Source organism: Pomacea canaliculata, linkage group LG4 (genome assembly GCF_003073045.1).
Source record: "Pomacea canaliculata isolate SZHN2017 linkage group LG4, ASM307304v1, whole genome shotgun sequence".
NCBI classification, from domain to species: Eukaryota; Metazoa; Mollusca; class Gastropoda; order Architaenioglossa; family Ampullariidae; genus Pomacea; species Pomacea canaliculata.
In genome coordinates, this window is record NC_037593.1 from 6,165,985 (window position 1) to 6,187,179 (window position 21,195).

General features: G+C 36.1%; 2 protein-coding genes across 2 annotated transcripts; both read right to left on the reverse strand.

Moving 5' to 3' along the window:
- Positions 1-376: 376 nt before the first annotated feature.
- Positions 377-2,056, reverse strand: LOC112561487. The gene is made up of 2 exons (XM_025234012.1): positions 1,300-2,056; positions 377-399 (listed from the first exon to the last, which is right to left on the reverse strand). The coding sequence occupies exons 1-2, from the start codon at positions 2,054-2,056 to the stop codon at positions 377-379; spliced, it is 780 nt and encodes a 259-aa protein (XP_025089797.1).
- Positions 2,057-5,628: 3,572 nt separating this feature from the next.
- Positions 5,629-21,035, reverse strand: LOC112562525. Its single transcript, XM_025235807.1, has 15 exons — positions 21,001-21,035; positions 20,435-20,525; positions 18,744-18,890; positions 18,401-18,508; positions 17,681-17,809; positions 17,192-17,286; positions 16,773-16,842; positions 16,554-16,578; positions 14,542-16,159; positions 13,983-14,099; positions 12,979-13,111; positions 12,220-12,300; positions 11,806-11,866; positions 10,371-10,479; positions 5,629-9,891 (listed from the first exon to the last, which is right to left on the reverse strand). Exons 1-15 carry the CDS (start codon positions 21,024-21,026, stop codon positions 9,720-9,722), a joined length of 2,982 nt encoding a protein of 993 aa, XP_025091592.1. The 5' UTR covers positions 21,027-21,035; the 3' UTR covers positions 5,629-9,719.
- Positions 21,036-21,195: the final 160 nt, after the last annotated feature.

Here is a 21,195-nt window from a genome sequence, read left to right on the forward strand (position 1 = left end):
CATATCCCACCTAAAGTCACCACAAGACAGTGCCACGTGATGCAACAAAAGAACTTCTTAGTCGATTCGGCACATAGCAGGTCAAGCTGCTAGGAAGACTTGTTTATCACCAAAACAATTCCTTCATTATTTGATTGTGTCCTCGACATCCAGCAGATGGCTTGAGGTCAGTTCCCGGTGAAGCGTGTACCTCCGTTCTGTTGGTTACACCCATGTTGAATACTTTCGGATACATTCACGTGCAAATAATGAATCAGTATTATTTGTTGACTAACTCATCTTTACTAAAATACAGTGAATGGTTAGTCTGAAAGCCGAGTACCAGAATCAGAATTGTTGATGTTGCTATGGAGATTGATATGAGGTAGTTACAATGTTAGTAGAAAAGAGTCACCACCCCTGAAACAACATATGTGTCGAGAAATTATTAGTTAAGAAAAATATAAAAACTGTGAGAATACCTTTTATAACTCTTTTGTTTGGCCTCGAGTGACAGTTCTGCTGTCAGGATGTGTGTTTGACCAACGGACTAGGACCATCATCCCATAAGATGATCATCCTCAACTGACAGCATCTTTGCATCTTTACCGCAGTCTTGACATTTCAAACTTCTGTTTCGTCTATTCGCGTGAAAAGTGAGTTTTTTGTTCTTTTCTGTTTCTGATATTTGTTTTTTTATTGTGATTGAGTATGAGTATTAATTTCGATGGAGTAATGCTGTAGAGAAACAGTCAAGAATGTTTGATAAACAATTTAAGAAAGACTGCAGCAGTCTTCATCTTTAGGGTCATCTTACTCTCTTTATTTGCCACTAACAGAACCACTTTCTGTTTTCTTCAGGAAGGTTATTTTGTGTATAATCGTCGATATAACTTTGAGGTCAGGTACACGAAGTTGATCATAACTCACTTGATGGAGAATCAAATAATAATTGCGGTATTTTAATGGCTTTCTTGCTTTATTGCTTTGTATTAAAAATACAACTGAACTATTTCTCAGAATAGCTTTTTGTTTTAATATTTGGAGATAAGGATGTGCAAAAGCGACAGAGAAGAGAATAAACATCTTTTTTAAAGCGGGATGACCTGTTGAAGTAGACATAGAAACTTACGGAACTGTTGATGTAAGAAAGTTCGCAGGACGCTGCAACCGCTGTCCAGAAAAAATTATAGTAAGGCCCTCTTTCTGAAAAACCGTCTACCAGCACGGTAGACAGGTAAAAGATGACCCAGGGTATGGTGGTTAGGATATAAACACAACAGACCACCACCAGCATCTTGGTCACCGCCGTGTGCTGACCTTGACCTCTCTCACTGCCAGAGGTTACCTGACCTCGCCACGTCATGGCGGCTCTCAGCTTGACCACGGTCAGGCCGGTAGACAGACACGTGACTAGAAACGTTGTTAGTGGCACCACACTCATCATGATTATGTTTTCTAATATCTCGATTAACTTTCCATTGTTGATGTAGAAAGCAGACTTGGCCACCGCCAGCTTTGAAGAGCTGTTGTTTACTTTGACGACTATCAATTTCGCAGGAGAAGTGAAAAACGCCACCTGGTTGAGACAAATTATACAAACCATAATCACCGCCATGCTGCGACTACTGATCAAAGACGCCGCCTTCAACGGGAGGACAACACACGTGCACCGCTCTACAGCTATCACCATGGTGATGCACCCGGAAGCGCTTCGAAATCCCAAATATACTCCAGCCGCAAAAGCTAAGATTATGTCATAAAGACCTCCATACCTGACAGGGTCGAGTTGCCCCAGATAATAACCGACACTGTACACCAGTGACACCAGCAGCAGACACAGGTCCACCAGCGACAGCGTCAACAGACACACGTTCATGCGGTCGCCAAGTCCCTGGCGCCAGAACACCACACAGCTGATGATGTTGGACGGCACGCCCACAACAACAACAACAGGATGAAGGAAATTTTGTACAATAAACAAAGTCGTCAGGTAGTCCTTGTAAGACATGATGTCACGTGGGTCGTCCCATGGCGCAAAACCACAGGTGTCTGAGCCACACTCTGTGTTATTCATTGTGGATGATATTTTCTGCAAAAAGCGACAAATTTATTTTATAATTGAAATTTCAATGAGCTGTCTTAGAATATTAGTAAACGAGTAAAGGGTTTAGAATTAATGAACCAAAGACGGTGTAGTGTATCCTCAAAGATTCCAACAAAGTCCAGACTGGTCATGGCTTCTTATTATCTCTTTTTAGAGGACACGCACTGCCTTTTTTTATTATTATTATTTTTATTTGTTTGTTTATTGGAAACGTTGTCGTCCTGCATACTCCAAGTCTTCTGCCTCTTGCTTTGAAATCGTTTCAAGTGAACATTTAGTCCGTGGATTCTCAATAATAAATGGTTCAGTAAGCATGGGTGAGATGTCTTTTGTCAGGCTGTGATCCAGTTTATTAAGAGTAGCGAGGAGGGCGGTAACGACTGAAGTAGGAACAAATTTGTTTTTCCACTTTTCTTCACTTACAGCGGTCACTTGCAATTCTTTTCCAGTAACTGTAAGAGCTTTCGACCTTTTACAGATGTAAAAATCACAATCTGACATAAAAAGACATTCTATTCGCATTTCTCATCCAGGGTTTACTGTTTCTGTCTCTTTAGCATCGACTTTCCTTTTATTCACTGTTCTTCCGATGCAGTACGTATTTCTGATTTATGTGCATTCACATACTAGCTACACCACCAGGCGAAAACACCTTTCTGTGCACTGACCTTTGACTTTCAGCCACTCCAACATGTCATCAACCAGTTCCCTCCAGATACTACATTTTCTCCTGAAATATTCAACTTTCCCCTCACCTCACCTTCACGACTGATGACTGTAAATGCCTTAAGGCGAAAACATCGAAGTCAAATCGCTCCTTTTATGTAAAACGGAAAAACTGTGATTAAATAATTATTTAATGTCTTGCCTCCACTAACCATCTCTGTACATAATTTTAAAATTGTTTTCTTGTTCATCTACTGCAGCATTTCTTAATCAATGACACATCGCATGTTTGCGGCTCTGTGAAAAAATTTGTGGACGAAATTAGCGAGATCGATTTTTTATTGGTATTATTATTTTCCAGAAAGCTTTTTGAAATGAGCACATTTTGAAAATGTCAGGATACTTTAGTGGATTCTTAATAAAATAGACTGTACAATGTCGGTAATTATTTTTAAGACAAAAATATATTTACGAAACAAAAAGTGCTTGAAAAAAAATTTATGAAACGGATGTTTTTGCCTCAGGAATTTGCAGTTGTCAATCACGGTAAGATTAATCTTTTTCTTAAAAAAATATTTATTTTTCTTTCTGTTTAGAAATAATATTAGCTTTGGTGTGTTGAAGCAATTTGCCAGTCTTGAGTTTAAAATGCGGACACTGTGATGATTAACAATGAAAAAAATTTTCAGTGATAATTGCTGTTATATTTTGTAATGATGAGTATTTTTATTACAATAATATCTAGTTTACTTTTCTTTCGTAAGAGTGTGCAGTCTTTTACTTTTCATCAGCATCTGGTATCTTCAAAAAGACAAATAAGATTTCCGACATTCCTTTCTGTTGGGACCCCAATGGTTCTTAAACTAACATTTGCACTTGCTGAACCAAACATCTTGGCTTTGTGAGGGACTGGGCATCAAAAAAAAAAAAAAAACAAAGAATTTTGTTTTTACTTGCAATGTACGCTACTGCTATGTAGTTGTAATATGTTATCAACAATATTGCTGGAGGAATAGTCAATAGGTGGCATAAGAAATAAGAAAAGGTTACTAAAGACATTTATTTTATTTTACAAATGTTCTTGTACACAAATTTGTTCTTGTACACAACCGATTGCATGTATCATGGCGTTGATGTGCCAGTCCTGCACACCCTGTCATTGCTAGTACATTCCTAATGCAGATGTCATCTGTTTCCCAGATACATGAATCTTCTTTGATGTGTTTCTGTTGGTCCAGGTGTGTGATTTGTTATTATTGGTGTTGACTCTACTTGCTCTTGTCAGACACTTTCTTCATTCAGTCAGCGCGTGATCTCAGTTGATGTCGGGTAGCTCCTGTCTGCTATAGAGTCAATGTAGTCTTGAAGTTGTAGACTGGTCTCCCACCGATGACGGTGACGGTTATAGGCGAGTGGGTCTCACATGTTCACTGAGATACTGTTGAACACTACAGGCGAAAGAGAACCCGTGTGAATTGCTCAGGCAAATCTTTTTATCCTCAGATCCACCGGTAGATATTGACGAACATTGATGATGTTTCTTCGCCATCGCCATAGGATACTGTCTTCAGCAGGTAATTTTTCTCGCAGAAGTGAACAGGAAAGGTACAAAAGTGCTAATTGCTTCTGATTGCTATAATTTGTTTCAGCCCTCTGTTTTATACCACACAGAAACAACAGAACACAAGAATGTTTTCAGATCACACTTGGATCAAGATGTTTGTCCATGCCTTTATCTATGAAACAGTTAATTTCTTTAAACAGTAAAAAGACTCATCAAACTAAGATCAGTCACTATGGTTTCTCCACTCACTTGCACAGCTGAGATCTCATGCGACATAACTACACTGGTTGACATGTTGCAGTTTGTCTTCTGGTACTGCAACGTTCATGAAGTTATCGTCCAGGTACACGACAAAGAGGACATCTGTGGGAGGTAGGCTTCTGGTCATGCTTGCATTGCTGGCAATGTTTAGGATGACAAGACCGCTAATACACTCTCTAATCGAGTAGTTTTGTCAAGTCACTACTGTCTGCTGATTGTTAGTCTAACTTCTCGGCAGTGTCACGAGACTCTGGGCAAGAGCAAGTTCCATGCCATCCTTCCCTGTTTTATTGACCACCACTATCTTGTCTGATTTTTTTCGGAGAAAGAAGGTTTTCAGTGATGAAGAAGAGGAAATTAAAATAGAAATATCTTTTTTGAAGCGAGTTGACTTGTTCAAGTAGAAGTAAACTCCAAGTGAACAGTCTGTCTTCATAAGGTCCCCTAGAAAGTTATGCAAATATCTACAAAAAGACAGTCAAAGAAAAAATGGATAGTAGTAGTACTGAACTGTAGTCACTGCATCTATGCTGATGGCATTCACCATCTTCTCAACATGAGAACACAATGAACTCTTTTTTGAGATCGTTATTATTATGATGTGATTATGTATTTTCCTTTGTAAATCTCTTTGAGATAGCCTTTGATGTGGGGTAAAGCATTAATATAAATTTACTTTATTATTATTAAGCTTATATTTTATTAAATACTTGTGCCAAGTGTTATGTTTGCACTTATCTTAATTCGAGCTCATTTTGGAAGTAAATTGCTTCTCTTTTCCGAATAAAACATCGAGGACAGACTGTTAACTTCTATAAATATGCAGATGATGTGCACTGTTCGTGCTTCAGAAATACTGACAAAACCATGCATAAACCAGATGCACCTTATGCCATAATGTTCTGTACATATCTTTTGCACACCTAAAAATTCACATGTAGCAGACATGCATGGCATGTCGCACCAGCACTTTCTACATCATGTTCTTGTTCTCTCTCGCACACAAATGTATACATAGGTGCACATGCACATATATATATTACAAAATTTCTCCTTTTTTCCTTAATGTTTATTAAAAGCTTACTTCTAAAGGACCTAAATTTATGAAACTTTGTTTCATTTCTTAGCTCCACTCTATATATCCATTCCTCATTTACCTGCTGATTATAAAACCTCCTGAATTCTCACACTGTTCATCACTTCCACAGCTTGACTTTGTAAATAAAAGTTAACTAAAATTAACTACATTACACGAAAATGTCAAGAAAAATGTATCTTATTTTACTATTGAATGAAAATCTACAATTTTGTTAACATCACCTCTCCCATATCTCTTTCTATGTGTATATCTCACCAAATCATCTTATTACCTGTTAATTAATCCTAAACAAGTTGCGCAAACAGTTAACACATTTTATAGTCTCCTTCAAAAATCTGGCCAACAATGTTGGTTTTTAGTGTATAAAACTCTAATAACAAAATCTAAGAAAATTGCATTAAAAAAAAAGTGATCTTGAATAGTCAGAGAATGAGAACATTTCTCAATATAATCTGTTAAAATAATTGGGGGGGGGGAAAGTTTGCCTGGTTCTTAAGATATATTTCTCTGATGCAAGAATATTATGGAGAATAGACAACTGAAAACATTATCTGCACACTTTCATATGAAAAAGAACTGATAGAATACCCAAAAAAGACAGTGATTTCAAAAATTGAGCTATGCAAACCTCAAAGCGAAGAAGCAAGGATACCAATGTAAACATAGATTTGAATGGAATGTTCTGAATTTGCCAAGAAGACAGTAAACTAAAGGTAGAAACTGTAGTAATGAAGGATGACAGTGTTCATAGCTTATTTCAAAAAATACACTATTACATACTTTCCAAAATGAGAACATAGAGAATCAGACATTCCCTATACAGTTTATGTGCACAATGGATTATTGTATCAATAATTCCTTCCATGGCTGAAAAGTTTCATATTTTAGTTGAATACAATGGGGTACAAAATGCAGCTACCACTTTCTGAAAAGATTTTTTTAAATGGTCTGTTAAAGGGCTCACAGGATACAAAGTTTTTTTTAATAATTGGGTAACAATGCAAAATATTACTTCCCTAAATCTGGGTGAATATACCTCTACAAATATCATTACTAAAAATGAATACATCAACATTATAATTTTTTCAGCCAATGGGAGAGCTGGGACTAGATATTATGTGTATCTGATATTTTGACCTCTTTCTGTACATGGTGACGTAGGTATGTATTTCAATAAAGAAAGAGGGAAATAGTAGCCTAATTTACTCAGTCATTAGAAAACAATTCTGCTACCCACCAGTCCTTTAAGACCAAGAAGTAAACTTAATGGATTTTTGGCATTAACAAATCCTCTCCGGTTTTTCTTTCTTTTCTACATTTTACCACTATTTATCTAGTCAATTCAACTTTACCAACTGCATCATGTTTCTAAAATAAGAAAAATTAAGGAAAACAAAATTAAATTAAATATGAATTGTAGCTGGGTTATTGTAACTCTCTTAAAACAAGAAGTACATGCGAAGAGCATGGAGAGAGTGTATTGGTGTTTTACCTAAATCTAACAATTAAGATATATTGTTGTAAGTAGCCACTGAATATTAAGTAAAAAGGTTAAAAATAAACAAAAAGATAACTTGAAATTACAAATATTTGTTGTTCAATGCAGATTCTCTTTCATCATCTATAAATATAATGTATAATGCGAGTTTTCAATCATCCAGCCAACAGTCAGACATTCATAGAAGTTGTCTGGTAAACATGCAGACAACAGATATATTGCTGCCCTTTAGAATAATCATAAACATTATAAACCTCTCACAAGTGCAGTGACTGGTAATACAGGGAGTGAAACACCACAGCACAGTTAACACTTAGCTTAACAGAACACCTTGTTGGATTTTGTTCCAATGTTTTAGATCATTCTAGTAACAACAAAATCCTTTTGATTTGGAGTAAAGATTTTTTTTTAAATGATCAACAGTTGTAAAGAGGTTTACTCAAGCACCATCACAACATAAACAGAAAGCTGAAAAATCAGCATGAAAAATAGTATCAAGACACAAACAGCTACCTAACTGTTCACATCTTTACCATAAGATGACACATGAAAATGAGTGCAGTGAAAGCGGCATCACCCAGCACTACTTACCATGAAAATCAGAAGAGAACCTTGTGTAACTAGATGTTTCTTTTGATGACTATTAGTGTATTATAATGGCTATTGCAGTTTGTCCACTTGAAGCTTGTGACTGGGAAAACGTCTTCCAACCACTCAGCAGTAATGGATATTTGATTTATTGAGGAAAAAGTAGCAGAAGGAGAAGGCCAGAATTTTTCTTTATCTTACTATTGCAGACTAGCAAAAGTTTTCAAAAACTAACGCTCATTATCAACTCTGATTGTTTCTGGGTCTGCAGCAATCCAAAGCTCATATGTTATAGCAATGTGCATTCATGCCACACCTTTAAAAATTATTCAAGCAAACAAACTTGCAACATTTGCAATGATTTGGTGTCTTAAGGCTCATCACACAACCACACTCACTGCTCTTTGGTGAGCATGTGTTTCAGATTCTTCTTCCCGATGAAATAAAATATATTAAGACACACTCTGAAAGTTCAAAACTACGCTAAGCTCTCACTATTTTACCAACATCCTATTATTTTTTAAAATGGCAAGATTGAATAAATTGTATATTTATATATCATGAACATCCATGACCAAGCACCAACAATTACAAGACTATGTAACGCAACTGCAAAAGGCATATATCAAAGTTGAATATAAAATGAAGTATAATCTACATTTTATAAAAGTTTTCACAATAAGTCTGCAGACACTACGAAATAATCTACTTTACAACAGCATTGTAAAAATAACACTAAAATTGTCTCTTAGACGCATTAGATACTTGCTGGTCTAAAATTACCACCCAACTCCTCTCAGACACAAAAGACCATAACACCTTAAAAATGCCTGTCTTTGTAGCTCTCATTCTCTCATCCTCCCTTTTCTGGAGACATAGCTTTCTCTAGTAACCTAGCGTGCTGTCTCAGTGTCTCTTCAAAACCTTGCATAGCATCATGTTGGTCGGAAATGCACACTACATTCTGCATTAACACACTGACTGTGGATACTAAGTATTGTCAACATGTGACTCTTGCACTCTGCCCACTGACACCATGGCAGTCAGTAATGGTGATACCCTGGAAATAGTCTGATCAAGGTTGATGAAAAGATTTTTCATTCATGAAATGTTGGGTTTAATAATTTTCACTTCTAATAAAAGTTTATCATGCTGGTTGAGGATTATAGTTTCAGTAATAATACTTCTGATAATTGTTCTAATAATAAGAACAACAACAAATGTTAATGAAAAATGAATGAAATGATTTGAATAGTAAAACAAGACACATAACTAAGGATATATAAGCAATGAGCTATAAATGCATGTTTAAATGTTTAAACAAACTATTTTCACTCTTCCTATACAGTTTGCACCCACTGATGCGAAGTTTTCATAGCTACAGCTCAGTTGCATCGATTTATCGGTACTGATTGAGTTAATGCACCGTTGTGTATTTGTTCAATATTCTACATATAAAGAACTGTATAAAAATACAGATATACTGACCAATGCATATTTATGCAAAAACAAATTTGCAAGGCAAGTAAACATGATGACTTACACCAAACTAGCACCCCATGGTACCTTTAACTGATTAGCTGTTATTTTATAAGTTCTGGGAAGTGCCCATCTGCATGATGGTGCTGTTACTGGTGTGAGTCGTTTGAAAGGAAGAACAAAGCATGAAATGGGTAAAACATGAAAATATGAACAATCTATCAGTTTAACAGGCATTATGAATGTTATACTCTTGTGCAAAACAGAAGAGTATATAGTGATACTTTTATTTTCTTTATCCATACTGTTAGATCACTCCGAGAGGAGCTAAATAGTAAGCATTGCTAGTGTCACCAATATCAGAAGCCTGGACTTGATGGACGAATCATGTGATCATGACACACTCCACCACAATCATGTCCTGCATTCTTTACAGGAGAGTTGTCCTGTGATTATATAATATCATGTATTGTGTTCTTCACAGAAGTGCTGCATTATGATCAGAATACAGTCGTCGATCTGCCATTTGGTCTATGGAAAATGCAGGGTCTCGGGCATTAGGAAAAGCAGCGGTCTGGCCTGAGGAGGCAACTTGAAAAAAGGTCTCATTGCTCAGAGTTTTGTGGCCATATGAACATGTTGTATGAGTCCTGAAATTTAATGTATACTGAAATTATTAAATGTGTGTGCGTCCTTTAGCTAACTTTTTCACTACATTACTTTGTAGACCAGTAAAGGTGAATAAAGTAAGAAAATACAAATATCAAAAGATGAATTTAAAACCTGTGCATAGCACTATTATTTACAGATACTACATCTACTTCAACCAGTACTTAACATTGTTATTGTAATAATGTTTAATACATGGACAGTAACAGTTGTAATGCCAGCGCCTCCACTGGTATCATCTTAAGAACCAAAAATCAACTGCTTTAAATGCAGATTAATACCCATCCAAAATGATGAAAAGTGTAAGTTTATTCTTCCATCCCTAATATGCTATCCCTGTTTCTTTCTTGTTTTAAACGCTAAGAGCATTCTCCTTATGAGTGTGAGTGTGCACTACACAAATCTTTCATCTGCTATCATTATTATTATGGGATTATAGGCGATCAATCAGTTACAGTACCTGAGTATGATATCTTGGCTGGCTGGCATCTTGCAGAAGCTGTCATGCATCTGTACGCTAGAGATGACAAGCTCATTGGCCATGCTTGTCACTGGTTGTAACGCTGTACCTGGTATACAGCATTTATAAACTTTCCATCAGTGTTACCCATCTGTTGCATTATTTTTTTTTAATCAGTTTACAGTTTGAATAAACTCTTTATAATTAAGGGTTTCTTGCCACTGTGTAGGTGTGGTTTTTCAGCAATACATCTTCGAGTAAACTATGAAGAGTTCAACAGCTATAGCTTTTCAGTTTGTTCACACAAATCAGAAATAAAAATTTAAAATGCTGTTGAGAAAAACAATATACAGTGGAACCTCGGTTAGCGAACGCCTCAGATAGCGAATTTTTCGGTTAACGAACAAAAATTTCGCTATAAATTTGTCTCGGATAGCGAACAAAATTTCGGATAACGAACAGCCACGTGAACCACACGTGACCGAACGCGCTCGAGAAGTTACGATCAGTCGTTCCTTACCTGTGCGCATCCTTTTATTTAGTGATTGTGTGCTTTATTTTAATAAGATAATCCTCAATATGGCTCCAAAGAAGATTAAGAGCAATTAATAGTAGTGAGGTAATGACAAGGAAGCGGCCAACAAATGAATTGAAAAAGGAAATGATTTCAAAGAATGAAGGTGGCATGCGTCTGTCGGATATGTATGTCGTCTTACCGAAGAGTTTTACAAAAAAGGCAGAAGGAGCAGACACTGGACAAGTTTTTTTCTTCAACCTCAAAGCTACAGAAAAGGGAAGTCATCCCCGATTGTCACGTGTGCTCAAATTCAAAGCAGTAATTCCACCCCTTCCTCCCCACACCTGTTTCCAACCACGCCGTCAAAACGGCAAGTTTTCTGATGTTTAAATGCTTTCGTTAATGTTTTTATGTTTATTTAAATTTATAAACTGTTCTCATTAAATGTAACTTTCAAATAGCGAGTCAACAGGGCTGGGAACCAAAATTTCTTATGGAAAAATTGTTTCGGATAACGAACATTTCGGTTAACGAACAGCTTTCCAGAACGGATTAAGTTCGTTAACCGAGGTTCCACTGTATATTTCTTAAAAAGAAAGTTACTTAAAGCTAATAAATTAACTGTTTTAATTATTATATGACTGCATTATAATAACTCACAATTTTTGTCATAGAAAGGAAAAAAATTACTATTTGTGAAAAACAGTGAAAATGCCAAAAGAAAAAAAACAAAATTACAAAAAACACAATAGCAAAAACTATAGGTGTCATTTAATAATCCAAATATATCTGCATTGTCATTATCTCTTTTTCATACAATACAAAAAGTAGGTCTGCATCACGCACACAAAATGTTTGCTCTGCACTTTGTATTTTTATCTGTCTTTTTTTAAAAATCAGAATCCATTGTTTACTCACCCTTCATTTGTTGACTAAATAAATCATAATGCAGATATAGATAGGAGGCTTTTGATTTTTTCTGCAACGAAAAAAATGACAGCTTATTAACAATTTGTATTCGTTCTATGAACAACTAACACAAAAACAGTCAAGTATGAGCAGAAAAAGAAAGATACCACCTTAAAATCTTTTTTTAGAGCCCGATTTGCTAGCAGATAATACTCATATATTAAAAAATAATTTAAAAACATTAAAAAAGACCTGAAAGTGAGAGAAATACACCAATCAGTTTAGCTTTAAAAAGACTGTAAGAACTTAAAATTGCTAATAGGTAGATCCATTCTGATATATTAACAGAGAGGAGTAAGTTTTTTTCTCCTACTGTAATGTGAGATTTAATGGTTCCACTTCCAAAACAGCATGATCACTTACTAAAGCCTCAGGTGAGCTGTTCATATCCATATCATTGACAGCAAAATCCATTTCTGCCAGCTTTGCTAATGAAGACTTCCACTATTAAAAAGAAACAAAGAGTATTATTATTTTAAAATATCAAAGTGCAGACTAAGTTCATGTATTTCTCAGCTTACCTATAAAGACTATGGATTAAAGGTGAATAAAAATGTCAGGCCCCACAAATTATTACTGCGCACATCATTTATGACCAAGTCCCAAACTATAAATTTTTCTGGGGGGGGGGGGGAACCATGTTTAAATGAATTTAAAACCACTTCCTGTTACAAAAATCAATTTAAATGCTACATTATGATGCAGAAAGCCATGAATCTTTTCATATGTGAAAAAAAATATCAAGTGCTCTTGGCCTCTTTAAACATGTTAATATTTCTGTTCACAGGTGTGTTTTGACTGTGAATGGCAGGTATAATCTTAATGTTTGGAAACTCGCAACATTTGGGATAAGCTTAGTACCACCGCTACCCCTTCTCCATATAACTGAGGACAGTCTCCTCTGTTCAAGTGCAAAATGTTGGATAATTCATCTGTCATGAAGTGTGACTGCCTGAGACGAACTTTATATTTCAGTGGTGACAGAAACTGCTTTAGAGCAGAATCTAAGCATACTACATGTGCGAATAGTCTTATAAAGGTGCCTATGACAGCAAAACAATCACCAGAGATATATGAAGGTAAGGACAGTGATACCAACAATCACAATAATAAACATCTCACTAGTTTATTGATGTTGTCTTTTGTGGCTCGTGAAAGACTATCAAGCACTAGAATAAGCAAAGTGTCCATGTGTCCTTGTACATACAACAGCACTGGCTGCCGACCTTCAAGATCAGCCATTTCACTTTCAGATCTGGAAATATGATCACTCAGATAATTAACAAAAATATTAAGCAATACATTCAGTTTATCTTTAAAAAGAAATGGTCAGCTTAAATTAATTCCTGAAAATCAGCATTTAACATAAGGCCTCCAAACCAGTTATCATGCAGAAACCATAAACAAATTTTCCTTAAACAGAAAATACATTAAATAAACCTAAAAAAATATCTGAATTCACAAACGAATGCAAAATTCCATTTACAAGGTGGAGATGAAACCGAGCTGTTTGCAGTAGCAAGAACACTGAGAAGACTAGCATAGGAAGCACAATGCTAACAAAGTACAAACAACACAGGATATATGTTCGTGTTTGTTAACTGGACAAACAGAAATATAGGAAGTAAAAGCAGTTATATAAATCATATAAAAAGAACAATCTAAAATTGTGTGAAAGAAAAAGTTATAAAAAAGGACAGATTTTGGAGTTTTCAAACTGTAATAAAAAATTAGTCAGTGATAAAGCACAGACTGAAAGATGTGATCATTCTATTCAAAAAAAAAAACAACAACAAAAAAAAAAGCCACACAGAATACTTAGTCTTTACAATCCATTTCTAGTTATCAAGAGACAGTCGAATCTTCTTTATTATTGTTTGTTTCTTCACTGGTCTTAAATTTTTTTTTTGTGTCTATCCACCTTGACTAAAGAATACCAAGTTAATTATTTTCTTTGCACACACCTCAAACCACACAACAGCAGGACTAACAAGAAGCAAGAAAACTATCTGTTTAAACCAGTTAATTTAAATATCGCTAAATCTATGCTTTTTGTATTTCAATCTTTCAGTCAGATGAACAAACCCACAAAATGTTATTGAAGTTGAAAAAATAAATGTACATACCCCTCGTGTTCCACAGCATATAGGCTTTCCTGTGATTGTCTAGCACTGTCTGAAGATCGCCCTGCAGTAAAGTGACTCTCTGTGCTTGGAGCCAAGTCACTGCTACTGGCATCAATGCTGAAACCAATTGGGTGTAAGATACATTTCAGATGGGTCAAGGGACAGGTGGATATGGAAAGTCTAGAAAGATAGCGAAAAATATCTCACGGAGAAATGGGTAGAGGGGAGTTGAACCAATTTTGCACACATATTAAGTGCTCATCAAATGGCACCAATAGTAATTGTAACAGCTATGCCTATCTCACTCAGATGAACCTGCACAATCTGAAGGTGAAGAGTCGAATAAGAGATGGACTTGTCATATCATCTCGTTTTTTTTTCTCAACAGCACATCACAGTCTGAAGCTGCTGTGAAAGTAGGCAAGTTCTAATTCATTTAATCAAACAGTAAGAGAGACAAAACAATTATATGTTTAACAGATATTCTTCCATAAAAAAAATACTTGTGGAAAGTGTAAAATATTTTTTTTTAAATCTTCCAAAACATTTTCAGTCTTACCCAAAGTCACATGATGGAACAGTTCTTGGTGGATGTCCAGAACTGGGCAACACAGCCGTGGCACTAGAGCAGGTGGTGCTTTGAACAGTTGTTGGTAGATGTGCCGAGCTGGGCAACACAGCCGTGGCACTTGAATGGCTGGTGCTTTGAATAGTGGTCTCAAACAATATCTGCTCCTTACCTGGACTCATTTGCCCATCAGACAGCACAGAACTACCTCCACTTTTAATTAGATCAGAGTTACCATCCTGCTCAGTCGGGGATTGTCCAGTACTCTGCCTGTTATTTTCCTGACCTCCAAACACTTTTGGGACTGTGTTAAAGTGCACTTGTGTTATATGATCACTGATGGACGGAGATGAAAGTTCTGATGATGAGGCAGCTTCAGAGGTAACTGTCACACCATTCCTGTCCTCATCTGCACTAAAAGAACTCCCAGAAGCACCATCTCCTTCAGGAGTTATCTTCTCTGTCGACAAGTCTTTGTCATCAGCTGCTGTTAGACCATCTCTTTTGTCTGCTGCACTGCCTTCACCTTTGTTTTCACAGTCTGAATATCCATCAGCTTTGTAAGATGCTGAAGCACTTGAATAGGTTTTGTTACTTTTAGTATTTTCAACACCTGTCACCATCTGGATATTTTCCTGTGCAGAAATCAGATGTGTGGGATTTTCACTCTGGACTTCTTGGGTTTGGTTGTCAATTCCAGACTTTATTCCATCTGTAAAACACAGCTCCACCACATCTGCTGAAAATTCTGTAACTGTTTCTCTTACATCACAAACAATGCTAGTATCATCACGTTTGATAACAGGAGGTGAATGCTCAGCAAAATTATCGACTCCTTTTAGAACTTCATGTCCAGATAATTTATAATTTTCTTCAGTGTCACTAACGTCTTTGTCAGTGGACTCATCCTTGTTCTTATGGCTTTGAATTTTACTCGTGAGACTATCACATTCAGTTATTACTGTTTCCGTGGACACCAGTACACTTTCTACCATCTCAGAACCATCATTGAAGACATTCACCATATTCTCATCCATTGTGCTGTTAACCTTACCCTTTGCCACAGATTGTTTTGCTAACCCATCCCCATCAAAATGCAACTCTAAACACGGATCATTCGAAAGTGCTGTATCTCTCAAACCACAACTCAGCTGCTCGCTTAAAGTGCTATCTAAAAGATGTTTTTTAACTTCAGACAAACACTGTGAATCCACGTTTATTCCTCCTTGGTAAGTATCAGATCTCTGACTTTCAGCACTATTGTCTTCAAAAGAATTTTGACTGTGCTTTTCCTGACCATTTTGTAAGCTGCTTTTGCGGTCTATTGTATATGCTTGGCTCCTTGTGATGGCTGACTCATCCATTGGAAGATCACTAACACTATCACAAAAAACATCACTGAGGTCAACTGACACAGAAGCATTAGTTTGGGGGGAGGAGTGATCGGCTTTTCTTCTTAAGGAAAATGCCACATCAGAAGGTACCGTCTGGTCCACGGCAGAATCATTTCTTGCTTGAGTGTTTTGACATCGCCTTGGACTAAGCAAGATCAATTCCTCTCTTGTCAAGAAAACACAAAGCAGTCGAACACCTCCAGGCACATCAAACTCTGCAAACATCACATAACAGGAACTGGATGCAAGAAAAACTTTAACAAAATAGCTGCAATAACTTGTGATCAACTCATGGAGAAGAAAAGTTCTTTAAATAAGCAAAACACAAAGTTAAAGAGACATGGGGTATTAATTATTGGTGCTATATTTTTATCTTCTTTAGTTTCAAAGGAAAACATTTTCAATTTTCACAAATTTTAAGAAAAGTGTATAATTTTAAAGAGACATTGAAATATCATGTCATCTTCTGCAAGCAAATGTAAGCTCAGAACACACGTCATTTAAATTTTGGATATGTGTCATTTCCAAATAAACAGATACACAGACATAGAGTCAAAAAGCGAAGGATGATGACGGTAACCCAACAGAAAAAAAAACAGTTTTACATACCTGGCTTGATTTCATTGCATGGAAACTGCAAAAACAAAAATGTATTTAAACAGTTTTTCATGGATCAACAAATTTTTTTTTTTTTAAATTAAAACACATGAGTGTATACATTAATTTATAATCTTATTACATGAGAGTACTTTTGGAAGATGATTGATCAAGTAGGAATTTTAATCAAGATAGCTTTTTTTTTTATTTTTATCAAATGGAAAATCTCACATTTTGTTGCTGTGGCATAAGAATCAGCATTCTTCGGGTCAAACTGTTGCTCAGTTGTGTACATAAAACCCTGCACAAAGGAAAATGATGAAAGAAAACTAAATCACTAGATATCATGAAGCAGTATTGCACTTTCATTATTCTTAAAGGCTACCATGAATACTTTGCACCTGGAGGGAAAAAAGTGATTGATTCTTTGTAAAATGCCAGAGAATCCATCTAAAATTCTACAGCATAATGATGGGAAATGAGTAATGCCAATGCTGACCAGTTCTAAAACTGGTGTGGAAGACCTGCCCCACTTCATTTAATTATTCTTTTATCCAGTCTCTCTCATGACATCAGCAACGTACCAATCATGAATTTAAAAGGAACTAAATTTCTGTAGATGCATCATTTTAAATTTTGTTCTTTCTTACTTGTTCTTATTGAATAAGACACCACCAAGTACACCAGGCTGATGCTGAGCCCTTTGCAAGATGTGGGATGCTTCCAAAAACACAGTGCACTGACTCTGTGGTAGACAATGAAACACAAAGTTCATACACTCTGCAAACTGTGTCAGAAGGATGAAAACTCCAGTTGTACTTAACTTACAACCATAAGTTACTTTAATATTTTATAAATGCAAGGTACTAATTTACTTCAACTCCATTCATATTGATAAGAGGTCTGCATGTTTGTGTGTGTGTGTGTTGCCACCATTGCTTCAACACAACTGTTAAGCAACAAGCATGAATGGCAAGACAGTGATGTTAAATATTTAGGAGTAACATTAGGGAAATCCTTTTTGCCACAGAGTGCAATTGAGAGGAAGGGTTGGCATCATAATTAGTGCAGACTGTGCTTACAGTTTTTACTGGTTATCACACATGATAAGAGGGCATAGCAAAGGAAACAGATTCTACCTTTGGCAGTTCCCTATATGGAATCACATGGAATGCTTGAGATAAAGGGTCGCCATAACTCTCACAAAATGAGAAGTAAGAATTACAAATCTCATTTAACTTTTCAACAAAACCCTCAGATCCTGCTTTCTGAAACAGAAAATTGCCAATATAAAAGTTTACCCCCGCCTGTAGTGAGCAAGAAAAACATGTCCACGCGAGGATTTTTTCCTGTTTGGTGGAGCAAAGTCAAGAGAATCACTTTATATCTGGGGATTCTTTTCATTCTGAACAATATTTATTCACTTTATAATGACTTCATTTTACTTGAATGACTTACTAACTACACTTTTGCTTAAACACCCACCAAATTTTCATTGTGGTTCTACTTCAGAAATACATTACTGAAAATCAGTTTGGGGTAATCCAATATATGTGGATATATAAAAGAATAAGATTAGAATTTGCTTAAAGGTAAGAACAGTTAATTTTTGTATGCATTATAAGACAAATTCATTCTGTGACAAAGTTATTTTTCTATTTGTTTAAATAGCCAAAATGCAATGACCTGTATAAAAAATGCGCAAAACCTCTGATAAACAAGATATTTACATACATTTGCATGCAAGCAGTCCACATAAATATTAAAAAAATATATTTAAACACACTCTATTTCTTTCACCTCAATGTACAATACCCAGCATAAATACAAAGAGAAATTAAAAAGTACATGCTACATACCTGTCTGACAGTTTCAAAACTTCCTTGATAGAGGTAAAATGTGTCGCAAAGAAACTGCAAATGTTCTTTCAAAAAATCTTGGGGAGTATTTAATTCTGCTGACAGACCCTGCAAAAATTGGGATATTGCAAAAAAAGGTTAAGTTGCTTGTAAAAAAAAACAAAACTAACAGAAATCATAGTTTTCCTAAATTTCCAAATGTTATCAGACCTTTCCTACTTAATTACTTGAAACTTTTTGCAAAGCTTACTGCTGGTGATTAATGTGCATCGTATTAAGACTGTGTGCAGCCCTGTGCTCCTCAAGGAGTAGCAAGGACTAAACTAATTAAGATTTCACTTACAAGGATGAAAGTTCCAGTCGCAAGAACAGCAAACTTGCATGTGGTGAGGGACACCACAGAAGGGGTTCCTTGCTGAAGCACCTCTGTACAAAAATTAACTAATCCTATCAACCCCCCAACAAGTGAGATCTGCTCTTCAACATTTACCTGAAATGAAAAAGCACAGATGTAATCAAACCAAAACATTATGAGTTATTACAAAAGCCCAAACAAGGTTTTTCTGTGTATGTGTATGCACATGTACATGTGTGTGTGTGGATATTCACATCAGCGTGAGACAGTAACATCGCCGCCTGGTATGGTCACCTCCTCGTCAAAGACAAGGCAAGGCTGGCCAGAGTCATCCACCAGGCAAATAAAACTACTGGTGCACCATAGCTGCCACCTTCTGACTTGTATTCTCATGCAGTCAAAGAGATGGCATACAACATCACCTCAGACCAAAAATACCCTCACCATCCCAAAGTTCCAAGTTGGGATGTACAATAATAATGTTGCTATACATCTTACATAGTTGTACTTTCGAAAGTTAATTGTATTTTTTTCCACACTACAGCTTATGAAAATGTTAATTATGAGGGCTTCCTGTTGTTCCACCTTGAAATGGGCTCAGGCCTACTCAATAAAAAATTAGAATCTTGGAATCCATGCCAAATTTTGGCTGTTGCCCTCAGGCAGGCTACAAAGTGCCAGATGCGTATAAAACTGTCTACCAGAGATCCTGCGTGCCAGCAGCAATCACCATCCTAAATAAAAAGCACAAGAACTCGAAGGGCTGCCATATTACCTCCTTAGGAGGTTCACATGTATGTGTGAGAAGGTATAGGTGTGCATGTGTGTTAAATGTCTTGATATGTATGTCTGCCCATTATGTTGTATGTATATAAATACTCATATTATGTTTGTATATGTGGTTGGGTTTGTGAGCAAAAGAAAATTTTCTGTCTTGGACTTCCTCGGACATACAATAAAGTCTCATTTGATTCGAGGGTAGAAAGATAAATGGTGAGACAGGAGGTGGAAATGGAAGAGAGACACAGAGAAAGATGTGTTGCCAAAATTAATTTTGTGCAAAGTCTGAGCTCTTATGCTGTTTTATCTCTCAATCATTTTGCAAGTTGATGTCTGCAGACTTTTAATGTTGTTCTCATCAACATCAACAAAATTCAAATACTTATGAGTTTTTAACAGGTCTTGAAAATTATGAATAGACTGTAAGGTGACCAGACGTCCCGCATTAGGCGGGACAGTCCCGCTTTTGACCTCGTGTCCCGCCTGCTCATCGGGCGGGACGCCCAATGTCCCGCTTTCTGGCTTTCTGGCAAGTCCATCAAATGTCCCGGTTGTCTTTAAAAATCTGAATACCGTACGCTGATTCGGCGTTCTTTGACGGTTACGACACCATCGTCACGTGTCCCACTTTCGCCCCCGAAACGTCTGGTCACCTTATAGACTGTCAACTTTATATCACCTTACTGATCTTATTAATCAGTTCATTAATCATTGGATTAATATGTGGATATTGCAAATGTGGTGTTGGCCTTCAGAATCTCAGAATGTGATTTAATACACAGTGTTATTTGTGTTAATTTTACACTTGTGAAAGACAATGAGCATAGGCTATCTACTTGTCAGCCAAACAGATGGTTGCTGATATTATCAGATGGCAATGCATAAACAGAAATACTCACTGAGGGAGGATAAAAATAAAGTACAGCATCTTTAGGGTCATCTTCCTCCCGGTGTTTTCGATGATCATAAACAAAAAATATTGTCTGGTGTCTGTCCATAAAAATAAACAATAAGGTAAATAATACGGTGAAAAAAATACAAAAGATTGCTTTTATATATGTACTAATGATAAACACTCCTGAATTAAAAGGAATCAATGTCTTTTATTACTTTCTGCAATCTTCGTGTAAATGTAATAAGCTGTATATTGAAAATTTCCAAGATTAATGCGACGTTAATTAATAAACAAGATTAGTTTCGTTTGTGCTTTTATTTAAAATCTAGGCTCTTCAGACTAATCCAAAAGATCTGACACAGGCGCATTGCACGAACTAAAGTAAGAATTAACACTTGCAGTCAGTAATCAAATTCAAAGCAACTCATTAACTAGATTAAATTAATTAAATATTTTTTTATTATGCAATACAATAAATGACTACTTAGAAATATTGATTCAGCGTGCCGTCAATGCAGAACACAAGCAATCGATGTCGCATTAAACCTAAAACATTATTTATAAACATACCGCATTAGCGGTGCTCTTTCCTCCATTTTGTAATGTTATGGTCATATGACCACAGCAAGTCACGTGACATTAATAAAAAATGCAATAAAGGAAAGCTAAAAATAATTTTAAATATATATATATTGTTAGTTATTTAACTTTCGTTATTTTTATCCATATGACAGTTTCAATGGTTTTTTTTTCCTTAGTACGAAA

What these genes read in the sequence shown, in the direction of transcription:
- LOC112562525 (XM_025235807.1), bottom strand. Translation starts at nt 21,026, where the DNA reads ATGGAGGAAAGAGCACCGCTAATGCG. An exon ending in GTCTTATTCAATAAGAACAA is followed by an intron (nt 16,843 to 17,191) that starts GTAAGAAAGAAC and finishes TCCTTTGTGCAG; the next exon opens with GGTTTTATGTACACAACTGA. An exon ending in GTTCCATCATGTGACTTTGG is followed by an intron (nt 14,100 to 14,541) that starts GTAAGACTGAAA and finishes AATTGGTTTCAG; the next exon opens with CATTGATGCCAGTAGCAGTG.
- LOC112561487 (XM_025234012.1), bottom strand. Translation starts at nt 2,056, where the DNA reads ATGAATAACACAGAGTGTGGCTCAGACACCTGTGGTTTTGCGCCATGG. An exon ending in TGGCAGTGAGAGAGGTCAAG is followed by an intron (nt 400 to 1,299) that starts GTCAGCACACGG and finishes ATGTTGTTTCAG; the next exon opens with GGGTGGTGACTCTTTTCTAC.